At 33.6% G+C, this 14,697-nt stretch overlaps 1 protein-coding gene across 1 annotated transcript in view; it reads right to left on the bottom strand.

The window, feature by feature from the left end:
- Nucleotides 1-14,697, bottom strand: part of LOC150095870 (cytochrome P450 4C1-like) — a 78,886-nt gene that overhangs the window by 20,044 nt on the left and 44,145 nt on the right. The window contains exons 2-5 of the mRNA XM_090409391.1: nucleotides 9,453-9,565; nucleotides 8,405-8,490; nucleotides 5,506-5,696; nucleotides 533-602 (exon numbers count right to left, since the gene is read on the bottom strand). Coding sequence (XP_090265517.1) covers nucleotides 533-602; nucleotides 5,506-5,696; nucleotides 8,405-8,490; nucleotides 9,453-9,565 — 460 coding nt within the window. The remainder of the gene's footprint in view (nucleotides 1-532; nucleotides 603-5,505; nucleotides 5,697-8,404; nucleotides 8,491-9,452; nucleotides 9,566-14,697) is intronic.

A 14,697-nucleotide genomic window follows, 5' to 3' on the forward strand; every position in this document is an offset into this window, starting at 1 on the left:
ATACTTTATGCAGGTTTGATATTTAGCACAGAACAGAAAATGGCTCACCTTTATTTAATAAATTTTATCTCCATAACTTGTTCTTGCGGTTATTATATACATATTTATTTCTCTATTCACACCTCATATTCATACCTCAATAAATTGATGATGGTGATGTAGTTGGTGATTTTTCCACCGGTTTATATCATCCCTTATGCCAGAATGTCTGAATGCGTAGATGAACACGATTTTCTTTTCAAACGATGTGAATTCATATTTTTAAATTTCACAGTCATACGTTGATAAATTTCTTTATAAAAATTGTATATTATACAGTTTTCAACTTTTTTTTATAAACGCATGTAACCCAAATTTTATATTTATGAAATAATAAAGAAATAAGGGCATCTTAAATATAAAAAAAATACGGAAATTATTATTCTGTAAGAAACGAGATTCAAAGTATTAATCTTATGTATGAAATCATACTTTATATATGTAAATGATTCAGTATCAATATCCTAATTGCATAAGGAAACTATGTACTTACTCATAAAGAGCCTTTACATATGGTGTGTCGCTATTTCTCAAGGCTCCAACATACTTTCCCATGGCAGTCTCTTTACATGAAAGAATTGAAATAAATTTCTTAAGATACCAATGCATATAATAAAATAAGCAACAAAGAATGAATATTTAAAATATTCATAATAAAATATTTAAAAAATGCATTAATTACTAATTCGATAGATTTTTTTTCTGGTTTTTCCTAGCTTTAATTCACTTTCGTTACAGAATATTGTAAAACCTTGGAAATTTTTGTGGACTTTGCATATATATATATATATATATATATATATATATATATATATATATATATATATATATATATATATATATATATATATATACACAGTATATGCAAAACCTTTACCAGAATGGTTCTGTTATATACGTTTAGACAAATGGATGAACTAACAAAACTATAAAGCTACTTACTTAATAAGATGAAACCTCTTTCATACTGCCCATCTAAAATGAGGTCAGTCCTTCCAAGTTTCGGCATGTTTTCTATGTTGCAGTTTGTAATTAAGACTGAAGAAACTAAGACTATCATAAGGCCAGTGTATTATATATTTTAATTGTTTGTGTTCTTCTGGCACTGTTTGCCTGTTTTTAGGTATGTAAAACTGGAATTTATAAAGAGAGAAAACCCTTTCACCCACGTACGAGATATTTTTGAAGTTATGGCGCATACGTAATATTTATTTTACAAGAACATATTTTTCTCTTTTCTATTATTTCCATCCTGTAATTGGCCGAATAATAGAAGTTCTCGAATTGTCACGATAACTTGAATTACTAATTTGCACTGATTGTTTCTGTCTTCAAGAAAGTACATTTTTCCAGTGGGAAAAACTATGATTGGTTCAAATGAGATTACTCAAGAAGATTGAAACACTGACCTGGATAGACCATATTTCAGTCTTCTCATAATATCACTCAAAGAAGTCATATTTTGTAGCTTGGTTTATTAAGGAAATCAAACATATGATCCTGTGTTTTATCTTCTTTAGTGCATCACATCCATCCAATAAGGGTTAAACCCATAAACTGATCCTCATGAAACTATATAACCATCATGCTACAAGGGACCATCTCAACGTCGTGTTCTAAATATGCAACGTTTAATATATGCTCCGCCCTCTACATCCCACCCCCCCTCTCAGGTGATTTTGAATTTGGTTTCGACTTCGCGAAACTGTGCCAACATCACGCAACTAGAGACCATGTCGTTACTGTATTTATGTAACGATATAAATACAGTAACGTGATGATACATTGAAAAAGTGGTGATATATTGAAATATATCACCACTAATATATTTCAATCTTATGAAGTCGATATTCTCAGCAGCCTTTTCTGATTCTGAAGAGTTCGTACAGTCGCCGTATGGTGGTTAGAAATTTATTAAATACAGAAATGACATGGCCTTTAGTAGCGTGACATTGGCACTGTTTTGCGAACTCCACTCCAAGTTCAAAATTATCTGGTGGGAGAGAGAATGTAAGAATAATTTACTTATATCAATGGTCAAACACCCTGGATGCATAGCGTTTTTATCTACGCTTAACAATGCATACCCATGTTGCTTTGCCACCAAAATAAATTAATTCTGGTTGTTGATTCTATAATACACTTCAATGCCACTGTATAATACGCTATAATGTATTTCAATGTCGGCAGTCTTTTTTTTTTGGTCAACTCGTCTTTTCTTCTTACTTTTGTTAGATCTTTATTTTCCCATATACTTGAATTTAGACATTCTGATATTTTATTAGCCTATTTTTCTTTTACTTCTTCTTGTGTTATATTTCACCTTTCAGTTATTCCTAGGTATTTCGTTACTTGTTCCAGTATTTTCCCATTTATCTCTAACTTGCATCTTACATCTAATTTTCATGAACATGGGCTTTTTAAAAAATTTCCTTCTCTGATTCCTTTACTTTTGAAATTTTTGTGTAATTTGAATGTGAAATAATGAAGTGTAGTCCCACATTTGTTCTCGAACTCGCAGATATTTTTAATTATCATTAAGTATTGATTTATTGAAGAATTTACCAATATTTAGATAAAATAAAACAAAATGAAGAAATAGAAATAGAATGGCTTAATATGAAAACAATACTAAATGCAGCAGCAAATGAAAAAGCTGAAGATATGGGAATATACAATCAAAGAAATGATCAAAATGAAAAACGAAGCCTATCACAAATTATTAAGCAGTAAAAGATTAGAAGATGAAATAGAATATAAAAGAATAAGAGCCATAGCTAAAAGAGAAGTCAGAAAAAGACATAGAGAATCATGGAACAAATTTGTTTCTAATTTAGAACATGATTTATATAAAATAAGACCCAATGTATATAAGATTTTGAAACACTTAAATACAGATACTAAAGAAAACATAAAATTAAACACCGAAATGAAATTAGAAGAATTTCTAAATTTCTATACAGAATTGTGGACAGATAAATATTTTAAAAAAGATTACTACCAAACATTTAATGAAAAGGAAAAGAAGAATTAGAAATCAGCCTGAGAGAAACAAGAAACGGAAAATCGCCTGGAGAAGATAAGATAGGTACAGAACTATATAAATATGCAGGAAAAAGGTTCAAAGAAAGACTCCTATTATTTTAAATAAAATTTGTACAACTGGTAATCCCCCAATAGAATGGAAAAAAAGCAGTTGTGATTCCTATATTTAAAAAAGGTAGTATAGATGACCCTAAAACCTATACAGCTATAAGTATACTAAATTCCTGTTATGAAATATATAGCAGAATTTTAAATAGCACACTAATGAAATATTCCGAAAACTTTATTTTAGAAGTACAGAAAGGGTTTAGAAAAGGACGATCATGTATAGACCTAGCCTTTTGCCTAGAATTAATAATAGAGAAAAGAAGAGAATACAATTTAGAAACACATATTGCATTTATTGACTTTGAAACAGCATTTGACAAAGTTAAAAGAAGCATTTTATTTAAAATATTAAAAGAAAGACAAATATCAAATAATATCCTAAAAGCTATCATAAGTATATAGGAAAATAATCAAATACAAATAAGATTAAATCATGAGCTATCATATACGAGAGAGATAAACCAAGTAGTCCGACAGGGATGTTCCCTCTCAGCAACACTTTTTAATATTTATCTAAATGAAATAAGATAAATTGGAATAAAAATTTCCATCAAGGTATTAAACTTTCTCCTACTGTGAATTTATACACTCTCCTTTTTGTCGATGACCAAATAATAATTACAAATTCTGAAGATAAACTACAGAAAGCTATTTTTAATCTAAATGAGATAGCCAAACGATTATGGAATGATAATATCAATAGAAAAATCAAAAACTATGGCCTTTAAAGGACAAGCTCCAGTGAGAACTAAAATAGTAATAGATAACAGGATTTTAGAACACGTGAATTCATTTAACTACCTAGGATGTATGATCACATATGAAAATGAAACAGATATAAACCTAAAAATTGCAAAATATTTAAAAATAACAGGTGTAATAAACTCTATATTTAAACCAAACCTAGTTCAAAAACAAACCAGACTAAATGTATACAATACATTAGCCCTACCAGTCTTAATGTATGGAAGCGAAATCTGGACAATAAAACAAAAAGACAAACAAAGATTAACAACAGCAGAAATGAAGTTTACGAGAAAAGCTGCAAAGTATACCCTATTTGATCACAAAAGAAATGAAGAAATTATGAAAGAATTAAACCAAGAACCAGTAATAGAAAAAATTAAAAAATATAAACATAAATGGATGGAACACTTCAAAGAATGAAAACAGAAAGATTACCAAAATAGCCTTAAAGTACAAGCCATTAGGAAAAAGAAAACTAGGACGTTCTCTTAAAAAGTTCACCGATGACTTCTAAGGCCGGAACAGGCCATGCTAGGCCTAAATCTTTGATAGGCATGATGATGATGATGATGACGATGATGATGATGACGAAGTATTGATTAAAATGTCTTTAGGTGGCAGATTCCTTACAGCAGGAAGAGAAAAAAATTAAAAAGGAATATTAATAAAAAAAGTTAATAAAATATTAAAAAGCAGTAATTTAGTGCTAAATCTAATTTAAAATACTTTGTTTTCAGCCATTAAATAATGTTTTAATTTAACGATAAATAAATCTCTTGCAGTCGCACCTCTATTCTCCGAATGAATAAATGGAAATAAGATATTTAGTAAATGTACTATCACACTATTGATCTCATTGTTAACTCCCACTATGAGCGTGCTTCTTGCGCTTACTAGGAGTTTCATCTCTGCTGTTTGCACTCTCCTGTTCTGCAAGAGAAAACAGGAAAGCTTCACAAAAGCCACAACATCACGGAACACTAAAAAATCGAATGGTGCTTTGTCGCTTGGATAAAATTGTCATGGGACGCAGGGAAGTTTACGAGGCTGTAGAACTTCTATCATGCACTACTTATTCGTCCATTAGAAAATCTGAAATTTTGACTTTCTTATGGAGGACAACAACTACCCTTTTAACGAAAAAAAAAACCACTAACCGTTCTACCTTGAAGTGTATTGTTGGACTCTGGAGAGGAGTTGACTAATAAAAAAGTTACAAATCACTTGGTGTTTTTTTAATGTTAATACTTTAGCATTACAGTAGTTTCTGTTTGTTTAAAAAACATTATTCTTAGATCATTGGTTACTGAATTTTACTAATAATTGCTAAAAAGTGTTTTATGCAGTTTAGGTTAAAATAAAATCAGTGCACTTGAATACATAGAAAACTTCTTTATATTAGATAAAAGGCAAAGAGAACACTGTTCTCCTTCAGACAGTAGAACAGCTGGAATAATGTATTTTTGATCTTATAGAGATTTCTTTTTGCATTGGTGTTTACAGAAGCTGGCTTGAAATGCAATTTGTTTTCCCAGTTCACCATCTGCTATCTCTGATATCACTTACCACAAAGAATGTCAAGGGAACAAAGAGTGATGTACGGTACTATGTTGAAGCAGTCCTTTCCCACTTCTTCCTTTAGTTTTGTTGCCAGGAACATGGCTTGTTCTTCTACGACCGGAAGGAAGTCTTCTAAAATTCGGAAATGGAACGCTGGAGTGAGTAACTTCCTTCTTTTCCTCCATTTGGCACCAGAACTAGAAAGAAGTAATAACATACAAAGTACTGGTATCCTTAGTAATATATATAAATCTAGTGTAGTGTGATTAAGTGTTGTGTGGGACGAAAAGCAAATAATATTCGATCTTAGGAAAAAAAAAGGAACAGAATAAAAAATGTCATCTTCATATGTGGTGTTTCCTGAGACCAGTGAAGTTATGCTTGTGTATTTGTCACTTAAGCATACAAACATTTGGCTTCTTGGAGATGACCTTTGCTGTTTGAAGAAGCTACGCGATTTAAATAATAAAACTTAGAAAAATATTGTTTTCAGCGACTGCAGTACAGGAAAGTACACAATTCATTTAATTGGATAACAAACCTCATCGATACGGAATATTGTTGATACTTCACAGGTTGCACCTATACTGCATGTTCACATTTTATTTTATTTTATTTATTATTATATTTTGAGTTGCCTAATTTTTGAGATGCTTATGGAACTATACATCAGGCACTTAACCACAGTCAATTAAAACTGACAAAATAGATATTGACTGGTACAATGAAAAAAATAAGGCTAACGAATTATCTTTGCATAAGAACTTGCGTGCTTTCGTTATCATTACATGATCTCTTTATCCTATTAATCTTTGATTTCTGTATGCTGTGAGTTTCGTGATTTTAATTTTAATGTTTTTGCATTTCTTCTCTTTTAGTTTAACTTTTTTTCGTCTGTTTTCGAGGTGATTTAAAGTAGCACTTTTTTTTATTCCAATTTGAGAATCTGCACCGAATTGGACATCTTAGCTTCTTAGAGATTGGATCTACTTCTTATATTTCTCAATAATCAACTGTTAACCTTATTAAATGTTTCCCCAAGAATCTCTAAATTTTTCAGCTTTCTGATCTCATTAAGTTGCACCATTTAGAGTATATTTCTAGATATTGCTACATCTTAATTTGTTGTTGAATTCGTCACCTTTGATTTCTAATTACTGGTTGAAATATGTCCTTTATCACAATTAATGTTTTCTAGTTTTTTAATACTTATTTTGATATGTTGTTTAATAATAAATTCATTTCTTTAGTCATTGCTGATTTATTATATATCCTAACTCAGCTCACAGTGAGTTTTTAATGTTTTTTTTGTTTTTTTTTTAGTTTCTTAAAGAAACTATGAATAACACTCCAAAACACTCCCAAGTTTTGTTTGTTAAACTAAAACTATTTATGCAATTTGAAAAATTAATTTAGAGCAAACTGTTTTCTTTTTTCGTTCCAGTTTATGTACATTTTATAACCTCCTTTTCTTTATTTTCAGCAGAAATTATTTCAAAATGAGAATAATTTTGCTTTGTATGCCTTCCAAACATTATGTAAGAAATTACAAGTGGAATAACGACCTTCTGAGGCTGGTGAACTTGTGTTTCCATATCTGACTCTCCAGTCACACCTAACAGGATGTGTAGTCTTTCATAAGATGAAACTGCACTGTTACTGTAGTATCTACATAATAGAAACAATTCTGAATTTTGGGTAAGTAATTTTCAATTTTGTCAAGCTGAAGGAATTTTGTTATTCCTCCAGTTTGATCACACGTAGAGCGTATTTTTTCGAATTATGAAATAATCAAATTTCAGTTATTAAGTTTTCTATCAAATTCCAATATTTACCACAGATAAGTTTTTTTATGGGGGGGGGGATATCTAGGCCTTTGAAGCACCTTTCATTACGAAAGACTGACTAACTGCTAAGTTTCAGTAAATTACTGAATTTACTGAAACCTTCACTGGTTGCGAGCTGAAACCTTTTAGCTCACAACCAGCCAAGCTATCCGAGGGCATCTTTCTTACTACGAAGCCCAAATCGTTATTTAAATGTTATCCCATGCTCTCTTCAACCTTGCAATTGCAGTAGTCATATGAAATGAAGGGAGGAAGGAATGGACGCAATTAAACATTTCTGAAATTTTGTGGCTGTGTGATCCGCTATTCCAAATAGCGTTTTTTACATGTTTTGAGCAGTCTCCGTTTGATGGCAAGGCTCACTGATTTACTTTTCAGTATCTTGTCCACTGCCTATAGGTTTGCTTTTGCTTTTGTCATTCGAGATCTTATTCCTTTTTTACAGTCTAAACCGTGTTGCATCGTAGGTACGGGAAGCTCCTATGCTCATAGTTACGAGCTTCACAATGGCCAATTAAAGGCATGTCTGAATAATGCTTGCATTTCAGCACAGTTTGAACTCTGTTAATTTAATGTAACTTAGTTGCCTTTATTTCTTAATACGCCGCTATACAAGATGACACTTGCCATTTGGTCTTCATACTCAATAAAAAATATTTACGATAAATATTCGGATCCAGTTATTTAAACACATTATCATAGGAGATACAAATGCCACCAGTAAAGAAGGCGTACTTTTTAGATTTGTCATATCGGAAGGAATATCACGATTATGTGAAGTTGTATTATGAGCAGTTTTTAAGCAATATGAATGATGAAGCGTATATAAAAAGTAAAGACAAGTAGTTGATTATAAGTAAGAATGCGAAACTGATTATAAGTTACTTTTAAATTTCGATGAATATATATTAGCTAGTGATTATATTCCTACGTGAATTTAAGTAATCGTCACGAATCCATTTTGTTTAGTCTTCTCATTAAATCCAGTAAATGGTCAGCTAATTAATTCAATTATGAAATTAAATCACTTGCCTTTGCGTTCTTTTCAGAACTCTTACCTTGTAATGAGTCCTTCTTTGAACCACGGATTGAGGAAGTCATAAATAAAGGTTTTATCCAGTATAAAGCTGCTACTCAGGATTACCTAATTAAAGAAAATAAAGACTATACCGTCAAGGAGTTGAAATCCTAAAATAAAAATAGAAACGGCTGTAAAAATCTTGAGGATAATTTCTTCAGGAAATTATCTATTTGTTTTAGACAGTACAAATGTCTAAAATAAATAGATAATGTAACACTTCGCATTATCTATTTAAATTTAAATAGATAATTTAAATTTCCCTCTTTAAAGCAAAGAAATTTGTAAATTGAAATACCAATAGGTCGTGTACTGCCTTTTAAAATAATGCGTTTACAATTTAAAACAACAATCAGAATATATACCATTCTAACGTATCTCATGTTCTAATTTATGGTAGTTTATTTGCCTAATTTTCAAACGTAAAATATTGTTTTATTTCCAGTTCTATGAAAGAAGCAGTCGCGTATACTTTGGGCGACTTTTGTGCTATTCACTCGATCAAAATTCCTCCATTTCTTCTGTTAGATTAGTCCACTCAAATTTCTACATTGTTGCTAAGTTGGGATTGTATAGTTAAAAATCTGTTATCTCATTAGAAATAGTGCAAAAGATTTCATTATTTGTTATTCCATAGATTTCATGCTTTTTTCGGATTAATGATTAGGTCACAACAGTCTGTTAGAGATCGATAACTAAATAGGCCTATTTATCATGCATTGGCTGTAGCTAATGTCATTACGTAAGCTTCGCCAGTACCTTATTAAATCTAGCCGTTTCTGCGCATAACTCATTTTCTGCTGATGCATTCATTAGTACAATTATTCGCCAATTTCTCTTTCATTGGATTTAATTAATTTCGTCATTTTAATGTTCTAGTATTAAGGTGTTCATCAATGAATTTCTTATTGATCCAACACCAATTCATCTATTTTTAGTAATGTAACGAAAAGTACATAAAAATTTAATAATTAATTTATTATGTCCACAATTATTTCATAAATTTTTAAAATAGCAGATTTACTTACCTCAACAGTTTCTGGTTTGTAAAACATGACAAAAGGACGAAATCCGAACCAAAACCGGAAAATCCTGTCTTTTAAAAATAAATGCGTGATTCCACACATGATCTGAAAAGATACTATAAGAATACGCAGTAAACATAAAAAAATTAATTTCACTTCAGACATAGTAAATCTAAATGAGTTTTATATGAACTGCCTTCAGCGCACGCATACCTGAATGGAATATTAAATTCCTTCGAATTTAAATCTAATGACAGGCATAAAGGTAACGAAAGACAAGTCAAAACGAGTTTGTGGGTATAGGAACTTCGTATCCTAGTTCTTATTATGTACGTACATTACATGCATGCGGAAGTAACAAGATTGGAAAATCAATTGATTTTAAAAAGGAGCTTAGTTACTTATAAATTATAAACATTCGCTTATAAAAAATCTTAATCGAAACAGTTTACGAAAACGTTCTAGTAATACGACAGGCTTTGCATTTTAAAAATGTTTGTGCTAACCTACGAGATCAGAGTATGTGAGAAAAATGAAAACATTACATAGAATTTTACGTGTCATATAAAATTACAAAATCTGTAACGCTATTTTTAAAAAAAATACTGACCTCATGTATCATGTTAAACTTGTGTTCTATTCTGCACTGAGTCAAGTGTTTTAGGGCAGCATTGTCCCAAATGTCAGATCGATATTCATTGGTTGAATGGATTTATGGTTTGTATACAATTAATAACAGTTCAGTGGCGAAGTATCCCCTCGGAAAAAACAAAAGGGATTCGATATATTAGTAGTAATCCTATGAAAAGAAATATTTTGTCTTGAGATTTGGTGATAACAAGGACGGTTGCAAATATTTTTTTTAACCAGAAATTAAACAGAACCGAGTTCTATTAATTAGGTTTTATTAAAGAGGTTATCAGAACTCGAATGAAGACTGAGTGATGTGGAGATCAGGACTTAAGATGGTAGAGGTTGACCTTCTGGAAATTATAGTGGTTTGTGTATTAAGTACAAGGCTTGTCAAATGAGAACGACAAATACAGTTTACTGTCATCACCAATAACTGAGGCTTAGATTTGCTATTCACTGGAAAATGTCGTTGACACAGAAAAAAGAAAGTAGGTGAAAGAACAGTGCCTTATGAAATACCATCGTCAGCTGCAAAGTTTGAAAAATGAAATCAATCCATTATCAGATGTAATATTCGTCTAGATAAAAATACTCGAAACCTAGTTGCAGAAGGCGGACTAAATGATGAAACTTACTTTATGTGCCAGACCCGTTGAGGTTTAAATATAATAATTAATACTCTTTGTTCTTCAAGATATTTTAAATGTTAATTTAAATTTATTATTATATAATATTTTTGAAATTATATATTATTTTAAAGAAAACACATTTGACTCTTTTTAATTTGGCATTGTAGATCAGATTATCAAATGTGAAAGTACCGCTGATTTCCCTCGGGTACACCACTACGGCAATTTGTCTGAGATATGCGTTTCTCACTTGCTTGAATATCTCCAATTGCTGTTATAAGTCAACCATGCTCATCAATTCAAGTACTTCGGAAATAAATACTTCGACTCAATTCGTCCTACACTGGTTAATCCGGTTGGCCGAGTAGATATCTCCTCATGCGAGGAAGTTGTTGGTTCAAAACAGCTATGGTACTTTTTTTTTTTTTTTTTTTTGAGAATCCCACCCAAGAAAGCTAATCTTTCGTGGTGGATCCACATGTGAATGTTAGATAATCTGGAAACGTTTCTATAGGGAACAAACATGGTACGTTTTCAAGTTATCTCCTATAATCTGGAGAGTGATTCTCGTAGACAGGCTTATACGTCGGTTATGCATTACTAAATCACTTAAGGAATTGAACAACGTAGATACGAATATAAATTAAATTACACTTTAATAAATATTTCCGATATTTCGGAAACGTCACGTTGCCATTTTCAAACTGTCTAGACAATTAAATCGTCTAACTTTCCTGAAACGCTGCCGGGATAATAAGGTAATCCCGAACTGTGTAAAATCCAAGCACCGTTTTGTTTCACAAAAAGCTATCCGTATATATAACCGCGCTAGCTACGCGTTGCTTCGCGAACAAATCACCGCCACGCGGTTTCTCTTAGCGAACATTAACGAAGCTATTCGCGCCTTCGAAGATGAGCTTTCGTGCACTTTAAATCACGAACTTTGGTCTATTTTGACGTCTCGTGTACCGCTGCAGACAAAGAATTTGAAAAAATACGAGGCAGACAGATGAAAAAATTCGGAAAATTAAAAAAGAACTCTACCGTCAATCCAAAACTTGCTACCAACACCGTAATCAACCTTTCTTCAGTCACCCTGAAGCCTGAAGCATTCAACACGCTTTCACGTGGCCACAACTTCGCCATTGCTCTCAGAAAAATACCCACTGAGGATATTATGATCCAGATCGAATGCGGAATCCGCCACCTTCCACATCAAATCGCCAACAGTGTAAGACTGGATATAGCTTGTGTCCTCTCCAAAGCAAGACCACCAAAAACCAAGATATCCAACAAGGAATATAAACCTCTACAGGAAATGTGGAATAATAAAGCATTAGTTATCACCAAAGCGGATAAGGGAAATGCAACTGTAATACTTAACCAAAAGGACTACACAGGTAAGCTTAATGCTCTTCTATTAGATCGGGCTACTTGCCTCCCTATCGAATACAATCCCACCAACTCACAAATTAGAAAACTTCACAGGTTCCTCAAGGAAGTCACTCTTTGCCTGTAGAAGTTACCAACAGATTAACAGATTTAACAGATTCGACTGCAAAAACAGAGGGTGAAAGAGATGATGATAGTGGCAGGAACGAATGATTTGAAAGAGGACAAAATGGAAATGATAGAGGATGTGAGGGAGTTGTTTGAGGTAGCAAAAGAGAAGAGTGAGAGAGTTAGGATGGTGAGTATCTTACCGCGGTATGACAGCGAAGTGTTTAGAAGGAGGGCCATAATTGCCAATGACTTTATGCGTGGGTTATGCATGGAGAGTGGTGTGGAATTTGTGGATGTGTGGAATGAGTTCGATGGGCGAAAGGACTTATATAAGATGGATGGGTTACATTTGAATGGAGTTGGTGTACGGAGACTTGAAAGAGTGTTGATGAATGATGTGGAAGTGGATGTACAGACTCAGGGAAACTAGATTTATTAAGAGGGGGGGGGAGTAGATATGCAGACTTTAGGGGGGACAGTTAAGTGTATGAATGAGTATATTATGCCCGGGCGAGTACGACGGACAACAAATCAGAATGGGATAATTAGTATAAGGAATCAAAGTAGGGATGGGACAAATGGGCTTCTGCGATTCATGTACACTAATGCCAGGAGTATTAGGAACAAGAAGGAAGAGTTTTTGGCCATGGTTGGCACTTCCAGGCCACAGGTTGTCGGTATTAGTGAAACATGGCTGACAGAAGATGATAAAGCTAGTGGGATTGAATGCGATGGGTATAGCGTGTTCAGGAGTGACAGGGTGAATAAAAAGGGGGGAGGAGTGTTATTGATGATAGCTGATGAGCTTCAGCCAAGGAGTATAGAAGTTGAACTGCAGGATGGGGAAAAAAGCACATTTGAGGCTGTTTGGTGTGAGATACAATCTAGCAGAACAAAATATACAATTGGGTGCTGCTATAGATCGGGTGATGGAGTGGATGGTGGGAATAGTATGCATAAGCAAATAGAAGAAATGAATGGAAGGAGGGTAATTATTATGGGTGATTTCAATTATGGTAACATTGACTGGAAAGAGGAGAGGGCACATGGGAGGAAGGAATTGGATTTTATGCAGTTATTAAGGGACAACTATCTATGGCAACATGTATTGGAAAATACCAGGGGGCAGAGAGTGCTGGACCTAGTAATTGCAACTGAGAATGTAGCTGTAAAGAACATGACCATGTTGCCACCAATTGGTGAGAGTGACCATAAGGTCATGACTTGGGAGGTGGCTAAAGGAGTCGAATTTACAATTAAGACAGGGTATATGTGGAATTACCGGGCTGGTAAGTATGACAAGCTTAGATGTGTGCTTGGCTCAATGCCATGGCATGTAAAACTGCAAGGGCTGGATGTTGATGGTGCATGGGAGGTGGTTAAGAACTGTTTGCAGGAGGCAATGGTTGACTGTATACCAAGAGTCCGAATAATAAATCAGGTAGGGGTTAAATGGATGAATAACACTATTAAGCTTGAGCTGCAAAAAAAGAAACAATTGTGGAGGGAATTTAAGGAGAAGGGTGACCATCAGGTGCATGAACAGTATAAAGCTCAGGCCAGGATGGTAACAAGGGTGGTAAGAAAAGCAAAAGCAGATTACGAAAGGAAATTGGCCATGCAGGCTAAAGAGAATCCCAAACAGTTTTTTCAATATGTTGCAAGTAAAAGGAAAAATGCTCATGGTAGAATGATCTTAAAAAATGCTGAGGGTAGGGAGGTAACTGAATCAGTCGATGTTGTGGAATTACTGAGCGAGCACTTTGCAAGAGTATATCATCCAGGTGGTGGCTTTGCGGAAATGGAGGAACCAACAGCTTATACTGGAATTGTGATGAATGAGGTAGAGGTAATTAGTCTATTACAGAACCTCAATGTCAATACATCTGTGGGATTGGATGGTATACCAGCTCGTGTCGTACGTGAAGCGGCCAAAGAATTGTCAGTGCCCTTGACCATTATGTTTAATTTGAGCCTCAGGACTGGGTCAGTCCCAAGGGGGTGGAAAGAGGGGAAAATAGTTCCACTGCACAAAGGTGGTTCCAAGGCTGCTGTTGAAAATTACCGGCCAATCAGCATAACATGAATCATTATCAAGGTCTTAGAGAAAATAGTCAAGAGGAAAATACAAGATTGGATAGAAGAAAATGGGATACTGTATCGGGGACAGCATGGTTTTGTGAAGGGTAGGTCATGCCTCAGTAACTTGCTCACGTATTATAACACAGTGACGGCTGAACTGGATAAGGGTAATGGGTTTACAGTGATTCTGCTGGACCTTGCTAAGGCCTTTGACAGGATACCACATGGAATTCTAATCAGTAAATTGCAGCATATGGGAATGGACATAGGGTTGGTGAGATGGATAGGAGGATGGTTGACGGAGAGATATCAGAGAGTGGTTTACTCAGGAGTAGAGTCCACAAGACGGCCTGTGACTAGTGGTGTACCACAAGGATCTGTTCTTGGACCACTACTGTTTA

Source organism: Typopeltis vanoorti, chromosome 19, assembly GCF_054136105.1.
Source record: "Typopeltis vanoorti isolate ZY-2024b chromosome 19, IOZ_Tvanoo_1.0, whole genome shotgun sequence".
Lineage (NCBI taxonomy): Eukaryota > Metazoa > Arthropoda > Arachnida > Uropygi > Thelyphonidae > Typopeltis > Typopeltis vanoorti.